At 45.7% G+C, this 18222-nt stretch overlaps 1 protein-coding gene across 4 annotated transcripts in view; it reads right to left on the minus strand.

Moving 5' to 3' along the window:
• The window catches only part of LOC140715958 (scavenger receptor cysteine-rich domain-containing protein DMBT1-like), a 79280-nt gene that overhangs the window by 16805 nt on the left and 44253 nt on the right, over positions 1-18222 (minus strand). For all 4 annotated transcript variants that reach the window (XM_073028561.1, XM_073028562.1, XM_073028563.1 and 1 more), the window contains 7 exons: positions 13091-13405; positions 11087-11401; positions 9012-9326; positions 7008-7322; positions 4935-5249; positions 2862-3176; positions 789-1103 (listed from right to left, as the gene is read on the minus strand). In XM_073028561.1, coding sequence (XP_072884662.1) covers positions 789-1103; positions 2862-3176; positions 4935-5249; positions 7008-7322; positions 9012-9326; positions 11087-11401; positions 13091-13405 — 2205 coding nt within the window. The remainder of the gene's footprint in view (positions 1-788; positions 1104-2861; positions 3177-4934; positions 5250-7007; positions 7323-9011; positions 9327-11086; positions 11402-13090; positions 13406-18222) is intronic.

Below are 18222 nucleotides of genomic sequence, written 5' to 3' on the forward strand. Positions count from 1 at the left end.
CTTTCTTGCAGACACGGAAGCTGGAGTGTCGCGTGCGGGTAACAAGGGGTTACTCAATAGTCAGACGGATCAAAAATAAAATTCTGTTGATGTGAAAGGGACACAGGTGTTGTCTTTCCTCTCCCTGGTGCAAAGATAATGTACTCTTCCGACAGGGTCCATAGCATTTTGGAGAGCGTACGCCAGCAGACAGATGTGTTGGTACAAAGAATGGATTTAAAAAGCCAGAAAGAAGGGTGAGACGCAGGGAATTGATCATTATTGCCAGTGGCATGCGTCAGTATGGGTAGAAACAAAATGATTTGGCAGATAAATGAGTGGCTGAGAATTTGGAGCAGAGGGGCAGTGCTTCGGCTTATTGCATAATAGGGATCTTTACATGGTGCTGTTCGGCGTATACAAAAACCAAGGGTTGCAACTGAAACCGATTAGTACCAATATTCTCGGCACTGGTTTTTACCAGCTATTGAGGAGAGTTTACAGGAATGTTGCAGGGCGGTAGAAACCTGAGAGAATGAGCTCAGGACAGAGCAGATGATGTACGAGCAAAGATAACGTGCAGTCAGTCTTAAGACAGCGAGAGAATGTAGTTATATGAAGGATTATTGTGGTCTAACATCTCGATGAAATTTTCCGCTGTGTGCTATCATGTGAGGAACATTGCATAAATTCACATCTTTTTACTCACAGCAACTGCAAGTGACTGGCCTGACTATTACAAGATAAAATCTCCGTTATTACCAATAGAGAGAAAGAAGGAACTTAGATGTTTTTAGTTCTATGCCTACCTTCTGTACAATTCACTCCTGCATCCTCTCCGTGACCGCAATTATGAATACCCCACCCTCGGAAGGAACATTCCCAAAGGGCGGATTCATTTCCATTGCATGTAACATCATCCATCCAGATGGTCCCGCTACCTTGCCCGAAGTGTGCACTTGCTATTGCTGCTGCGCCAGAGGGGCAGCCCAACTGTCTGCAGACAACCTTGGCGTCGTCAGTTCCCCATTCATCGTCGCATACCGATCCCCATTCAGAATTGCGCCGCACCTCCACTCTCCCTGAACAACGATCGCTGCCGCCTACCAGCCTTATCTCGGGTTCTGCAATGACATTCAAAGAAAAAATAATCTGTGAAGCTGAGGTACCTGTATTTTTCAGAAGATTACTGCTGAGCACATTTCAACGATACTGACCATAACAGAGCATGTGCATGTTTGCTAAAGCGTAGCCACCATTGCCGGACCGGCCATTGTTGGCATAGGACGGTAGTGCGGGTGGATTGTTGTGCGAGGGCTGAAAGGAATCTTCGACAAGAGACAGGTCCTAGCTCTGTGTAAATTGACATGGCTAGTGACTGCAGTTTAAAAGGCCTTTGCGTGTTATTGACGTCCGCTGTAGGAGTTATCGAGCCCCATGGGCAGCTACATGAGCGCAATGAGCATCCAGCTGCAGCTACCAGAAGTCTGTATTAGATCGAGAACAGCAGCTGCAGGAGCTTTGGCATGCAGGCGACCGTTAGGAGATTGTCCATAGCTGGTTCTAGGAAGTAACAACAACTAAAGTCCAGGAGGTTGAAAACTGCCTGATCTTCACTGGAAGGAACTGAATGTTGTATAGGCATTCAGCTCAGAGCATCTCTTGGGTAATTATCCCGAATAATAACTAGATCGTTTTGGACACTGTTTTCCACTTAGCCTCTAAGTGAAATGCAACTGAGATCTCGTGTTTCGCACGGAATATGAGGCCGTGGTGCAGATACGAAGTTGCGCGAGTCTGGGTTTTGTGAGAAGGGGCGCTCAGTAGTCAGACGAATCGAAAATAAAATTTTGTTGATGTGAAAGGGACACACGATTGGTCTTTACCCTCCCTGGTGCCAGAGTAATGGCTGATTCCGATTGCGACCACAGCATTTTGGAGACGCTGCAGGAGAGGAAAGATGTGTTGGTACAAGAGACATTCCGCAGAATGGATTTAAAGATCTCGACAGAAGGCTGACACTCAAGCAATTGAGCATTACTACGAGTGGCACGTATCGCGGTCGGTGGAAAAAGAATGATTTGGCAATTAAATGTGTGGCTGAGAATTTGGAGCAGAGGGGCAGTGCTTCACCTTCTTGGATCATTGGGACCTCCTCTAGGGGCCGCATGACCTAAACAAGAGCGAAGGATTTCAGCTGGTGCCGATTAAGACCGACATTCTCCCGCATTGGTTTCTTCCAACTTTTGTGGAGAGTTTATGCGTGCACGGGGTGCACGGGGATAGAAACTGAAGAGAATGGGCACCGTATAGGGCGGATGATAAACGAGCAAGGATAGCGTGCAGTCAGGCTTTTAGGAGGGCAGCAGATGATCGAAACAAACTGCTGCCAGCAGAGTGCATATCAGTGCTTTGAGGACGCAGAATCAAAAAGCGTTTCAATGCTGCTCTCAAAGTCCTATAAAGTATATTAAACGTGTGTACTCACACATTATCACTCCTACAGAGACAGACGTCAGTGAATATTTATGTCTTGCTCTGTCTCCACAGGAATGTTACAAGTTGTCACATTAACATTAGTCCATATAGCAATCAGGAGTATCGTAACCCACATCGGATGCGGTGCAGTGGAATCACCTACAATAGTTACTGCACACACGTCTTAAGACAGCGAGAGAATGTAGTTATATGAAGGATTATTGTGGTCTAACATCTCGATGAAATTTTCCGCTGTATGCTATCATGTGAGGAACATTGCATAAATTCACATCTTTTTACTCACAGCAACTGCAAGTGACTGGCCTGACTATTACAAGATAAAATCTCCGTTATTACCAATAGTGAGAAAGAAGGAACTTAGATGTTTTTAGTTCTATGCCTACCTTCTGTACAATTCACTCCTGCATCCTCTCCGTGACCGCAATTATGAATACCCCACCCTCGGAAGGAACATTCCCAAAGGGCGGATTCATTTCCATTGCATGTAACATCATCCATCCAGATGGTCCCGCTGCCTTGCCCGAAGTGTGCACTTGTTATTGCTGCTGCGCCAGAGGGGCAGCCCAACTGTCTGCAGACAACCTTGGCGTCGTCAGTTCCCCATTCATCGTCGCATACCGTTCCCCATTCAGAATTGTGCCGCACCTCCACTCTCCCTGAACAACGATCGCTGCCTCCTACCAGCCTTACCTCGGGCTCTGCAATGACATTCAAAGAAAAAATAATCTCTGAAGCTCAGGTACCTGTATTTTTCAGAAGATTACAGCTGAGCACATTTCAACGATACTGACCATAACACAGCATGTGAATGTTTGCTAAAGCGTAGCCACCATTGCCGGACCGGCCATTGTTGGCATAGGACGGTAGTGCGGGTGGATTGTTGTGCGAGGGCTGAAAGGAATCTTCGACAAGAGACAGGTCCTAGCTCTGTGTAAATTGACATGACTAGTGACTGCAGTTTAAAAGGCCTTTGCGTGTTATTGACGTCCGATGTAGGAGTTATCGAGCACCATGGGCAGCTACATGAGCGCAATGAGCATCCAGCTTCAGCTACCAGAAGTCTGTATTAGATCGAGAACAGCAGCTGCAAGAGCTTTGGCATGCAGGCGACCGTTAGGAGATTGTCCATAGCTGGTTCTAGGAAGTAACAACAACTAAAGTCCAGGAGGTTGAAAACTGCCTGATCTTCACTGGAAGGAACTGAATGTTGTATAGGCATTCAGCTCAGAGCAGCTCTTGGGTAATTATCCAGAATAATAACTAGATCGTTTTGGACACAGTTTTCCACTTAGCCTCTCAGTGAAATGCAACTGAGATCTCGTGTTTCGCACGGAATATGAGGCCGTGGTGCAGATACGAAGTTGCGCGAGTCTGGTTTTTGTGAGAAGGGGCGCTCAGTAGTCAGACGAATCGAAAATAAAATTTTGTTGATGTGAAAGGGACACACGAATGGTCTTTACCCTCCCTGGTGCCACAGTAATGGCTGATTCCGATTGCGACCACAGCATTTTGGAGACGCTGCAGGAGAGGAAAGATGTGTTGGTACAAGAGACATTCCGCAGAATGGATTTAAAGATCTCGACAGAAGGCTGACACTCAAGCAATTGAGCATTACTACGAGTGGCACGTATCGCGGTCGGTGGAAAAAGAATGATTTGGCAATTAAATGTGTGGCTGCGAATTTGGAGCAGAGGGGCAGTGCTTCAGCTTCTTGGATCATTGGGATCTCCTCTAGGGGCCGCATGACCTAAACAAGAGCGAAGGATTTCAGCTGGTGCCGATTAAGACCGACATTCTCCCGCATTGGTTTCTTCCAACTTTTGTGGAGAGTTTATGCGTGCACGGGGTGCACGGGGATAGAAACTGAAGAGAATGGGCACCGTATAGGGCGGATGATAAACGAGCAAGGATAGCGTGCAGTCAGGCTTTTAGGAGGGCAGCAGATGATCGAAACAAACTGCTGCCAGCAGAGTGCATATCAGTGCTTTGAGGACGCAGAATCAAAAAGCGTTTCAATGCTGCTCTCAAAGTCCTATAAAGTATATTAAACGTGTGTACTCACACATTATCACTCCTACAGAGACAGACGTCAGTGAATATTTATGTCTTGCTCTGTCTCCACAGGAATGTTACAAGTTGTCACATTAACATTAGTCCATATAGCAATCAGGAGTATCGTAACCCACATCGGATGCGGTGCAGTGGAATCATCTACAATAGTTACTGCACACACGTCTTAAGACAGCGAGAGAATGTAGTTATATGAAGGATTATTGTGGTCTAACATCTCGATGAAATTTTCCGCTGTATGCTATCATGTGAGGAACATTGCATAAATTCACATCTTTTTACTCACAGCAACTGCAAGTGACTGGCCTGACTATTACAAGATAAAATCTCCGTTATTACCAATAGTGAGAAAGAAGGAACTTAGATGTTTTTAGTTCTATGCCTACCTTCTGTACAATTCACTCCTGCATCCTCTCCGTGACCGCAATTATGAATACCCCACCCTCGGAAGGAACATTCCCAAAGGGCGGATTCATTTCCATTGCATGTAACATCATCCATCCAGATGGTCCCGCTGCCTTGCCCGAAGTGTGCACTTGCTATTGCTGCTGCGCCAGAGGGGCAGCCCAACTGTCTGCAGACAACCTTGGCGTCGTCAGTTCCCCATTCATCGTCGCATACCGTTCCCCATTCAGAATTGTGCCGCACCTCCACTCTCCCTGAACAACGATCGCTGCCTCCTACCAGCCTTACCTCGGGCTCTGCAATGACATTCAAAGAAAAAATAATCTGTGAAGCTGAGGTACCTGTATTTTTCAGAAGATTACAGCTGAGCACATTTCAACGATACTGACCATAACACAGCATGTGAATGTTTGCTAAAGCGTAGCCACCATTGCCGGACCGGCCATTGTTGGCATAGGACGGTAGTGCGGGTGGATTGTTGTGCGAGGGCTGAAAGGAATCTTCGACAAGAGACAGGTCCTAGCTCTGTGTAAATTGACATGACTAGTGACTGCAGTTTAAAAGGCCTTTGCGTGTTATTGACGTCCGATGTAGGAGTTATCGAGCAACATGGGCAGCTACATGAGCGCAATGAGCATCCAGCTTCAGCTACCAGAAGTCTGTATTAGATCGAGAACAGCAGCTGCAGGAGCTTTGGCATGCAGGCGACCGTTAGGAGATTGTCCATAGCTGGTTCTAGGAAGTAACAACAACTAAAGTCCAGGAGGTTGAAAACTGCCTGATCTTCACTGGAAGGAACTGAATGTTGTATAGGCATTCAGCTCAGAGCAGCTCTTGGGTAATTATCCCGAATAATAACTAGATCGTTTTGGACACTGTTTTCCACTTAGCCTCTAAGTGAAATGCAACTGAGATCTCGTATTTCGCATGGAATATGAGGCCGTGGTGCAGTTACGAAGTTGCGCGAGTCTGGTTTTTGTGAGAAGGGGCGCTCAGTAGTCAGACGAATCGAAAATAAAATTTTGTTGATGTGAAAGGGACACACGAATGGTCTTTACCCTCCCTGGTGCCACAGTAATGGCTGATTCCGATTGCGACCACAGCATTTTCGAGACGCTGCAGGAGAGGAAAGATGTGTTGGTACAAGAGACATTCCGCAGAATGGATTTAAAGATCTCGACAGAAGGCTGACACTCAGGCAATTGAGCATTACTACGAGTGGCACGTATCGCGGTCGGTAGAAAAAGAATGATTTGGCAATTAAATGTGTGGCTGCGAATTTGGAGCAGAGGGGCAGTGCTTCAGCTTCTTGGATCATTAGGATCTCCTCTAGGGGCCGCATGACCTAAACAAGAGCGAAGGATTTCAGCTGGTGCCGATTAAGACCGACTTTCTCCCGCATTGGTTTCTTCCAACTGTTGTGGAGAGTTTAAGCGTGCACGGGGTGCACGGGGATAGAAACTGAAGAGAATGGGCACCGTATAGGGCGGATGATAAACGAGCAAGGAAAGCGTGCAGTCAGGCTTTTAGGAGGGCAGCAGATGATCGAAACAAACTGCTGCCAGCAGTGTGCATATCAGTGCTTTGAGGACGCAGAATCAAAAAGCGTTTCAATGCTGCTCTCAAATTCCTATAAAGTATATTAAACGTGTGTACTCACACATTATCACTCCTACAGAGACCGACGTCAGTGAAAATTTATGTTTTGCTCTGTCTCCACAGGAATGTTACAAGTTGTCACATTAACATTAGTCCATATAGCAATCAGTTGTATCGTAACCCACATCGGATGTGGTGCAGTGAAATCACCTACAATATTTACTGCACACACGTCTTAAGACAGCGAGAGAATGTAGTTATATGAAGGATTATTGTCGTCTAACATCTCGATGAAATTTGCCCCTGTATGCTATCATGTGAGGAACATTGCATAAATTCACATCTTGTTTCTCACAGCAACTGCAAGTGACTGGCCTGACTATTACAAGATAAAATCTCCGTTATTACCAATAGAAAGAAAGAAGGAACTTAGATGTTTTTAGTTCTATGCCTACCTTCTGTGCAACTCACTCCCGCATCCTCTCCGTGCCCGCAGTTATGCGTACCCCACCCTTGGAAGGAACATTCCCCTATGGCGAATTCATTTCCATTGCATGCAACATCATCCATCCAGATACTCCCGCTGCCTTCCCCGAAGTGTGCACTCGCCAATGCTGCTGCGCCAGAGGGGCAGCCCAACTGTCTGCAAACAACCTTGGCGTCGTCAGTTCCCCATTCATCGTCGCATACTGTTCCCCATTCTGAATTGTGCCGCACCTCCACTCTCCCTGAACAGCGATCGGTGCCGCCTATCAGCCTTATCTCGGGCTCTGGAATGACATTCAAAGAAGAAATTATACTGTGACGCAGAGATACCTGTATTTTTCAGAGTGTCGCTTACAGCTGAGTTGATTTCCACAGTCCTGACCATAACACAGCACGTGAATGTTTGCACCAGATGAGCCAAGTTTGCTTGAGCGGTAATTCTGGGCATGGACCAGTAGTGAGAGTGGCATTGTTATGCACTGGCTGAAAGGAGACTTCGACACGGAAGAACACCTGTTTCAGGCGAACTTGACAGGACTCTTTTCTCAAATAGTCGAAGACTGAAATAGTCAATAGTCAAAAACTGCTACTCAAAGGCTGTATTACGGATCGAGAGCATCAGATGCAGGACCTTCTCAATGTAGGGGACAGTGAGGAGATCGTCCATCGGAGGTTCTGGGAAGTAGCCTCAACTAAAGTGCAGGAGCCTGAAAACTGCCTGACTGTCACTGGAAGGAAATGGATGGTGAATAGGCATTCAGCTCAGAGCAGCTGTTGGGTCATTCCGCTCAATAATAAGTACATCATTTTGAACACTGTTTTCCAGATAACCTCCTAGGGGAACGCAACGGAGACCACGTGTGTCTCACTGTGTATGGAGCCGTGTTGCAGAAAGGACAGACTGAGAGTCAATGCGGGTGAGAAGGGGCTCTCAATACTCAGACGGATCGAAAATAAAATTCTGCTGATACGAAAGTGACACACGGGTAGTCTTTTCCCTCCAAGTTGCCAGGGTATTAGAAGATTCAGACTACGTCCACAGCATTTTCTAGAGCGTGCGGGAGCAGGCAGGTGTGTTGGTCCAAGGAGTATCCGCAGAATGGATTTAAAAAGCTAGACAAAATGCCGAGATACAGGTAATTGTGCATTACTGCCAGTGGCACGCGTCAGTGTGGGTAGAAACAGAATGACTAATCAGATAAATGTGTGGCTGAGAATTTGGAGCAGTGGGTCAGTGCTACAGTTTCATGGATCATTGGGATCACTTCTGGGGACCGTTTGACCTATACAAAAGCGAAGGGATTCAGCTGAAGCCGATTAGGACCAATACTTTCGCGCACCTGTTTCTTCTATCTACTGGGGAGAGTTTAAACGAATGTTGCAGAGGGGTAGAAACAAGAGAAAATTGGCTCAGGATAGGGCAGATGATAAACGAGCAAAGATAGCGTGCAGTCAGATTGTTACGAGGGCAGGCTGATTATCGAACCAAGCAGTTGCCAGCAGAGTGCATATCAGTGCATTAGGGACGCGGAAATAAAAAAAGTGTTTCAATGTTGTTATAAAGTATAATAACAGAGTGTGCTCACACATTCTCACCCCTACAGCCATAGATGTCAGTGAATACCACAGTTCTATTCTCCCTCCACAGGGATGTAACAAGTTGTCACTCTCTGAAGTCCATATACCAGTCAATACTATCGTAACCCACATCGCATGCGGTGCAGTAGAATCACCTACAATATTTACTGCAGACACGTCATACGCCAGCGGGAGAATATAGTCCTATGAAGGGATATTGTGCTTTAACCGTTCGATGAATTCTGCCATGTTATCATGTGTGGATCAGTATATAAATTCACGTCGGTTTACTCACAGCAAATGCAAGTGGTTGGCCTAATTATTAAAAGATAATATCTTCGTGATTCCCAACAGAGAGAAAGGAGAGAAAACGTTGTTTTTATTTCTATGCCTACCTTCTGTGCAACTCACTCCCGCATCCTCTCCGTGACCGCAGTTATGAGCACCCCACCCTCGGAAGGAACATTCCCCAAGGGCGGATTCATTTCCATTGCATGTAACATCATCCATCCAGATTCTCCCGCTGCCTTGCCCGAAGTGTGCACTTTCTATTGCTGCTGCGCCAGAGGGGCAGCCCAACTGTCTGCAGACAACCTTGGCGTCGTCAGTTCCCCATCCATCGTCGCATACCGTTCCCCATTGTGAATTGTACCGCACCTCCACTCTCCCTGAACAACCATCGCTGCCGCCTACCAGCCTTATCGCGGGCTCTGCAATGACATTGAAAAAAAAACAATAATCTGTGAAGCTGAGGTACCTGTATTTTTCAGAAGATTACAGCTGAGCACATTTCAGCGATACTGACCATAACACAGCATGTGAATGTTTGCTAAAGCGTAGCCACCATTGCCGGACCGGCCATTGTTGGCATAGGACGGTAGTGCGGGTGGATTGTTGTGCGAGGGCTGAAAGGAATCTTCGACAAGAGACAGGTCCTAGCTCTGTGTAAATTGACATGGCTAGTGACTGCAGTTTAAAAGGCCTTTGCGTGTTATTGACGTCCGATGTAGGAGTTATCGAGCACCATGGGCAGCTACATGAGCGCAATGAGCATCCAGCTGCAGCTACCAGAAGTATGTATTAGATCGAGAACAGCAGCTGCAGGAGCTTTGGCATGCAGGCGACCGTTAGGAGATTGTCCATAGCTGGTTCTAGGAAGTAACAACAACTAAAGTCCAGGAGGTTGAAAACTGTCTGATCTTCACTGGAAGGAACTGAATGTTGTATAGGCATTCAGCTCAGAGCAGCTCTTGGGTAATTATCCCGAATAATAACTAGATCGTTTTGGACACTGTTTTCCACTTAGACTCTAAGTGAAATGCAACTGAGATCTCGTATTTCGCATGGAATATGAGGCCGTGGTGCAGTTACGAAGTTGCGCGAGTCTGGTTTTTGTGAGAAGGGGCGCTCAGTAGTCAGACGAATCGAAAATAAAATTTTGTTGATGTGAAAGGGACACACGAATGGTCTTTACCCTCCCTGGTGCCACAGTAATGGCTGATTCCGATTGCGACCACAGCATTTTCGAGACGCTGCAGGAGAGGAAAGATGTGTTGGTACAAGAGACATTCCGCAGAATGGATTTAAAGATCTCGACAGAAGGCTGACACTCAGGCAATTGAGCATTACTACGAGTGGCACGTATCGCGGTCGGTAGAAAAAGAATGATTTGGCAATTAAATGTGTGGCTGCGAATTTGGAGCAGAGGGGCAGTGCTTCAGCTTCTTGGATCATTGGGATCTCCTCTAGGGGCCGCATGACCTAAACAAGAGCGAAGGATTTCAGCTGGTGCCGATTAAGACCGACTTTCTCCCGCATTGGTTTCTTCCAACTGTTGTGGAGAGTTTAAGCGTGCACGGGGTGCACGGGGATAGAAACTGAAGAGAATGGGCACCGTATAGGGCGGATGATAAACGAGCAAGGAAAGCGTGCAGTCAGGCTTTTAGGAGGGCAGCAGATGATCGAAACAAACTGCTGCCAGCAGTGTGCATATCAGTGCTTTGAGGACGCAGAATCAAAAAGCGTTTCAATGCTGCTCTCAAATTCCTATAAAGTATATTAAACGTGTGTACTCACACATTATCATTCCTACAGAGACCGACGTCAGTGAAAATTTATGTTTTGCTCTGTCTCCACAGGAATGTTACAAGTTGTCACATTAACATTAGTCCATATAGCAATCAGTTGTATCGTAACCCACATCGGATGTGGTGCAGTGAAATCACCTACAATATTTACTGCACACACGTCTTAAGACAGCGAGAGAATGTAGTTATATGAAGGATTATTGTGGTCTAACATCTCGATGAAATTTGCCCCTGTATGCTATCATGTGAGGAACATTGCATAAATTCACATCTTGTTTCTCACAGCAACTGCAAGTGACTGGCCTGACTATTACAAGATAAAATCTCCGTTATTACCAATAGAAAGAAAGAAGGAACTTAGATGTTTTTAGTTCTATGCCTACCTTCTGTGCAACTCACTCCCGCATCCTCTCCGTGCCCGCAGTTATGCGTACCCCACCCTTGGAAGGAACATTCCCCTATGGCGAATTCATTTCCATTGCATGCAACATCATCCATCCAGATACTCCCGCTGCCTTCCCCGAAGTGTGCACTCGCCAATGCTGCTGCGCCAGAGGGGCAGCCCAACTGTCTGCAAACAACCTTGGCGTCGTCAGTTCCCCATTCATCGTCGCATACTGTTCCCCATTCTGAATTGTGCCGCACCTCCACTCTCCCTGAACAGCGATCGGTGCCGCCTATCAGCCTTATCTCGGGCTCTGGAATGACATTCAAAGAAGAAATTATACTGTGACGCAGAGATACCTGTATTTTTCAGAGTGTCGCTTACAGCTGAGTTGATTTCCACAGTCCTGACCATAACACAGCACGTGAATGTTTGCACCAGATGAGCCAAGTTTGCTTGAGCGGTAATTCTGGGCATGGACCAGTAGTGAGAGTGGCATTGTTATGCACTGGCTGAAAGGAGACTTCGACACGGAAGAACACCTGTTTCAGGCGAACTTGACAGGACTCTTTTCTCAAATAGTCGAAGACTGAAATAGTCAATAGTCAAAGACTGCTACTCAAAGGCTGTATTACGGATCGAGAGCATCAGATGCAGGACCTTCTCAATGTAGGGGACAGTGAGGAGATCGTCCATCGGAGGTTCTGGGAAGTAGCCTCAACTAAAGTGCAGGAGCCTGAAAACTGCCTGACTGTCACTGGAAGGAAATGGATGGTGAATAGGCATTCAGCTCAGAGCAGCTGTTGGGTCATTCCGCTCAATAATAAGTACATCATTTTGAACACTGTTTTCCAGATAACCTCCTAGGGGAACGCAACGGAGACCACGTGTGTCGCACTGTGTATGGAGCCGTGTTGCAGAAAGGACCGACTGAAAGTCAATGCGGGTGAGAAGGGGCTCTCAATACTCAGACGGATCGAAAATAAAATTCTGCTGATGCGAAAGTGACACACGGGTAGTCTTTTCCCTCTCAGTTGCCAGGGTATTAGACGATTCAGACTACGTCCACAGCATTTTCTAGAGCGTGCGGGAGCAGGCAGGTGTGTTGGTCCAAGGAGTATCCGCAGAATGGATTTAAAAAGCTAGACAAAATGCCGAGATACAGGTAATTGTGCATTACTGCCAGTGGCACGCGTCAGTGTGGGTAGAAACAGAATGACTAATCAGATAAATGTGTGGCTGAGAATTTGGAGCAGTGGGTCAGTGCTACAGTTTCATGGATCATTGGGATCTCTTCTGGGGACCGTTTGACCTATACAAAAGCGAAGGGATTCAGCTGAAGCCGATTAGGACCAATACTTTCGCGCACTTGTTTCTTCTATCTACTGGGGAGAGTTTAAACGAATGTTGCAGAGGGGTAGAAACAAGAGAAAATTGGCTCAGGATAGGGCAGATGATAAACGAGCAAAGATAGCGTGCAGTCAGATTGTTACGAGGGCAGGCTGATTATCGAACCAAGCAGTTGCCAGCAGAGTGCATATCAGTGCATTAGGGACGCGGAAATAAAAAAAGTGTTTCAATGTTGTTATAAAGTATAATAACAGAGTGTGCTCACACATTCTCACCCCTACAGCCATAGATGTCAGTGAATACCACAGTTCTATTCTCCCTCCACAGGGATGTAACAAGTTGTCACTCTCTGAAGTCCATATACCAGTCAATACTATCGTAACCCACATCGCATGCGGTGCAGTAGAATCACCTACAATATTTACTGCAGACACGTCATACGCCAGCGGGAGAATATAGTCCTATGAAGGGATATTGTGCTTTAACCGTTCGATGAATTCTGCCATGTTATCATGTGTGGATCAGTATATAAATTCACGTCGGTTTACTCACAGCAAATGCAAGTGGTTGGCCTAATTATTAAAAGATAATATCTTCGTGATTCCCAACAGAGAGAAAGGAGAGAAAACGTTGTTTTTATTTCTATGCCTACCTTCTGTGCAACTCACTCCCGCATCCTCTCCGTGACCGCAGTTATGAGCACTCCACCCTCGGAAGGAACATTCCCCAAGGGCGGGTTCATTTCCGTTGCATGCAACATCATCCATCCAGATATTCCCGCTGCCTTCCCCGAAGTGTGCACTCGCTTTTGCTGTGGCGCCAGAGGGGCAACTCAACTGTCTGCAGACAACCTTGGCGTCGTCTGTTCCCCATTCATCGTCGCATATCGTTCCCCATTGTGAATTGTGCCGCACCTCCACTCTCCCTGAACAACGATCGCTGCCGCCTACCAGCCTTATTTCGGGCCCTGGAATGACGTTCAAATAAGAAATTACTCTATGATGCAGAGGTACCTGTATTTTTCAGAGGGTTGCTTACAGATGAGTTTAATTCCACAGTCCTGACCATAATATTAGTCAAGCGGAGCCACCATTGCTGGAGTGGTGATTGTTGGCATAGGCCAGTAGTGAGAGTGGCATTGTTATGCCTTGGCTGAAAGGAGTCATCGACACGGAAAAGTACCTGGCTCTGGGAAACTTAACAGGGCTATTTACTGTAGTTTAAAAGGCCTTTGCGTGTTATTCATGTCAGATGTTAGAGTTTTGGATCTCCACTGGCAACTAAATGTGCCTGAGGTGCATCCAAATGCAGCTACTGGAATTTCGTCCTACAGATCGGGAGCAGCATCTGCATGACCATCGTTTTCTACGGGAGTTTAAAGAGACCTTCTGTCGGAGGTTCTGGGAAGAAGTCCAACCTATGATGGAGGTAGCCTGAAACCGGAGTGACTGTCAGTGTGAAGATATTGGCTAGTGAATAGGCATTCAGTTTAGAGCAGCACTTTGGTTACTGCCCTGAATAATAAATATATCTTTTTGATTTTTTTTAGATAAGCTCCCAGGGAATCCCACGGGGGCCAGGTGGATCGCATTAAGCATGGATCCGTGATGCAGAAGAGAACGAGGGTGAGTTGGGAGAGTTTGAAATGAGGGACTCCGTAGTCAGAAGGATCGAAAAACATTCTGTTGACATGAACGTAACATAAGCACGGACTGTTGCCTCCCAGGTGCTAGAATAAGGGACGACTCCGATAGCGTCCACAGCGTTATGGATGGGGAGGAAGAAATCCAGATGTGATGTATGTGTGGAATGACAATATCTGTAAAGTTTGCTGTTCATGAGTGTTTATTCAGTAATGTTTTATTCGACTGGTTGTTTTATCATAGGCTCAGAGAAATCCCTGGCACAACAGCAGGCCCTTCCTCCCATCTAGTCTCTACTGAAATATTCAAACTCTCTCCTCCATGCGAGTACAACATCTGGATCATTGCCACCCACACCCCAAACATCCCTGCACCTATCCAAACCTCTCTTAAACGTTGAAGTCGAAATCGCTCGCAGAACTTCAGTTTGCAGGATGACCCACACTCTCAAGACTTTCTGAGTGACGACATTTCCCCTCAAGATCCCCATTAACATTTTAACGTTCATTCCGAACTCATGACCTCTATTTGTCGCCCCATCCAACCTGCAAAACGAGCTTGTTTGCAATAACCCTACCTATACTTCTCATAATTGTGTAAAGGGAAGTAGAAGAAGAAAAAGGAAGTTCTTAACTCGGAGTGGAGTCATCGGTAAGCCGTCATGACGCCGGTTTTTTAGCAGGCTTTCTTATTTTTATGAGGCCGTGTTGCTAGCTCGACGCTAGCCCAACACTTATGGAAAGCGTGCAAGGGCACGGCTGGATTCGAACTCGGGAACCTTCGCTCCGAGGTCCGGCGTTGATGCCACTACGCCACGAGCCGGCAAAACCTAAAACTTCATCAAATTTCCTTTGTTGCGTAGTGGAGCGTATATTGACAAAATACATTATGGTCTGGGAAGGGGCACCGGTGTCCATACATTCCTAAAAAAACTTGTGTATATGGCCAAATACATCAAGAATAAAGCCCTTCTCTCTACTGAGCACATCAACACTTCGTGTTGTTGCAGAAAAACAACATCCATCGCCAGGCAATCCCATAACCCAGGTCCAGCACTCTTCTTGCTGAAGGTATAAGAGCCTCAAGACTCACAGCATTACGTTCAGGACAGGTATTACTCCTGAACGATGAGGCTCTCGAACCAAAGGGTACAATCACTCAACTTCACTTGCCCCTTCACTGAACTATGCCCACACCTGCGGAAACGATTTCAAGGACTCCTCATCCCAACTTTTCGGTATTGATTATGTATTTATCTCATTGTAGTTTGTTTCTTTTTATTTTCTCAGTTCAAGCTGGTAAATCTTAAGGTACGGCCATAGCCAAGTACATTCGTTTCACAAACAGGGGTAACCTACAGATGCTGGAAATCCAATGCAACACACAGGAATTGCTGGCGGTAATTCTATGGAAATGCGTGATCCTTCGACGTGTCGGATCCTGACCCCTCAACACACTGATTTCGTTATCAAAGAAACTTCCAGACTATTTTAGTGGTGTTTACTAGCGTAAATTTGACTGAGATTTATATAAATATTGCTGTGCATTACCAACTGTTTTATGGAGTTGTCCAGTGTCGTTTGGATGACATTAGCTGCACTATGTTAATTAGTTCTACTTTTTTTTCTTTGCTCAAGCTCACTGATTATGAGAACCTGACCATCTTTAGATGAACCTCAGCAGAAGATGCCAAGGATAATAACTACCCTTACATCAGCCAAATGTTTGGAGTGAAAGGCTACGGGGAGAGAACAGGTTGCAGTTCAGAGGGATATTAACTCAACTATTTTGAATAGGTGCAGCAGTTCCGATTGCCCCACAGGTGAACGTTTTCTGTTATCTCTTACGGACTTATGCTCTACGAAAGTTGTCGCAAACTAAGTCGCACGACCCCAAGGTTAATGGTAAGGCTCCATGGCATTAATAGAAGAAGAGTATCTAAGATAATATCCACTTGAATCCCGCTGAGTGAATGAGGCAGAATTTAGCTTTTTGTGTCTCTATTGACCACGACGTAATTTTAATTCCGGGACATGGAATGACAATTCTGGACGTGATTGCTCCTAAGCTTTTGTTGATTAGATATTTGCATTAACGAGAAGGTGTACATATACACTTAACAAAGTAGCCATTTATCACAGACGGGACCCAAGCTGTAAAAATAGCGGGAAAGCTTTCCACTACCATCACTCTGCGCACCGCTGCCCCACAAGGCTGTGTACTCAGCCCCCTGCTGTACTCACTGTACACCCATGATTGTGTAGCCAATTTACCATCGAACTCAATATATATGTTTGCTGATGTCACCACAATTGTAGGCCGTATCTTGGATAATGATGAGTTTGAGTACAGAGAGGAAATTAAGAACCTGGTGGCATGGTGCGAAGACAATAACCTATCCCTCAACGTCAGCAAGACGAAGGAATTGGTTGTTGACTTCAGAAGGAGAGGCGGACCGCACAACCCCAACTACATCAGTGGTGCGCAGGTGGAACACGTTGACAGCTTTAAGTTCCTCAGGGTTAATATCACAAATGACCTGACTTGGTCTAACCAAGCAGAGTCCACTGCCAAGAAGGCCCACCAGCGCCTTTACTTCCTGAGAAAGCTGAAGAAATTTGGCCTGTCCCCTAAATCCCTCACTAATTTTTCTAGGTGCACTGTAGAAAGCATTCTTCTAGGGTCCATCACAGCCTGGTATGGAAGTTGTACTGTCCAAGTCCGGAAGGAGCTGCAGAAGATCATGAACATAGCCCAGCACATCACACAAACCAATCTTCCATCCTTGCACTCACTGTACACCGCACGCTGTCGGAGCAGTGCTGCCAGGATAATCACGGACACGACCCACCGAGCCAACACACTTTTTGTCCCTGTTCCCTCCGGGAGAAGGTTCAGGAGCATGAAGATTCCCACGGCCAGATTTGGGAAAAGCTTCTTCCCAACTGTGATAAGACTGCTGAACGGATCCTGACCCGGATCTGGGCCGTACCTTCCAAGTATCTCTACCTGACTTGCACTACCTTTCTATCCCTTTTCTATTTTTAAATTATGATTTATAATTTAAAATTTTATTACATTTACTTCGATTTGTACTTCAGGGAGCGCGAAGCGCAGAATCAAACATCGCTGTGATGATTCTACGCTATATTATCAATTGTTTGGTTACAATAAAGCACAGTAAAGTAAAGTTATCTGGTTGCTGCCGGTGCCACGTGGTCTTGTGGAAGACAATAGTCCTGGTGCAGGTCGATAGAAGAAGGTAGCTTAAATGTTTTCCGCATGGAGCAGATTGGCCGAAGGACCTGTTCCTCTTCTGTTCTTTTCTCTGAATCTATGCCTAAGGTTCTGCTGTTCTAGAATCTCAACATAGGAAAGCGATTGCACAATTTCGTGCAGGATTAGCGCTACAGATCAGCCTGAAAGTTTAACTTCCATTTGTCCATCACCTGAAAATACTCTGAAGATAAACTTATTTTACCCTTTCTAGGCTCACACACACAGCAGAACAAGATCCTTCTGTAAATCTTGAAAGCCGCCCTCGCTGTCAAAAACATTATTTGTTTTGTTGCGTCTGTAAACTTGTTGTCTAATCTCACTCAGATAATTGATCTCAATCATACGGTGTATACATTAGTATTAGTTGCAAATCCTGTAGTATATTAGCCAATGTGCACTTCAAAGTGGCGCAATATGATATTTCTGCTTATGCCTCTCCCAGTGATCGGTATACTTTCAGTTATAAACTGTTGGTTCACAGCTGTGAAAGTAGTTTATTTTAATCATTCACTTCTATGAATTGCAGCAGTGGACATTGTTGGTGCCCTTTGAAGAAATCTAGTCCTTGCCGATCTTCAGGACTAGTAATTTCAGAAGCGTTCTGAAGTATAGAATTGTGGTGAAAAGGTATATTACTTATTAGGGTATCTCTCAATTGTGGCATTGGTTTATATTCTGTTGAGAATGTAAATAGAAATAAGCATCTCCATCCTTCTGGAGCTGAATAATCACTAAGTATGCATTTTGGCAAAATGTTATAAATTTTGCTTAAATATCCGTCATTTTGCACTGCGACACGTGACAACATTAACCGATTTTTTTTCACAAGAGGACCTACTGATCTATGTGCTCTTCCGTGACA

This window comes from Hemitrygon akajei, chromosome 24 (assembly GCF_048418815.1).
Source record: "Hemitrygon akajei chromosome 24, sHemAka1.3, whole genome shotgun sequence".
Classification (NCBI taxonomy): domain Eukaryota; kingdom Metazoa; phylum Chordata; class Chondrichthyes; order Myliobatiformes; family Dasyatidae; genus Hemitrygon; species Hemitrygon akajei.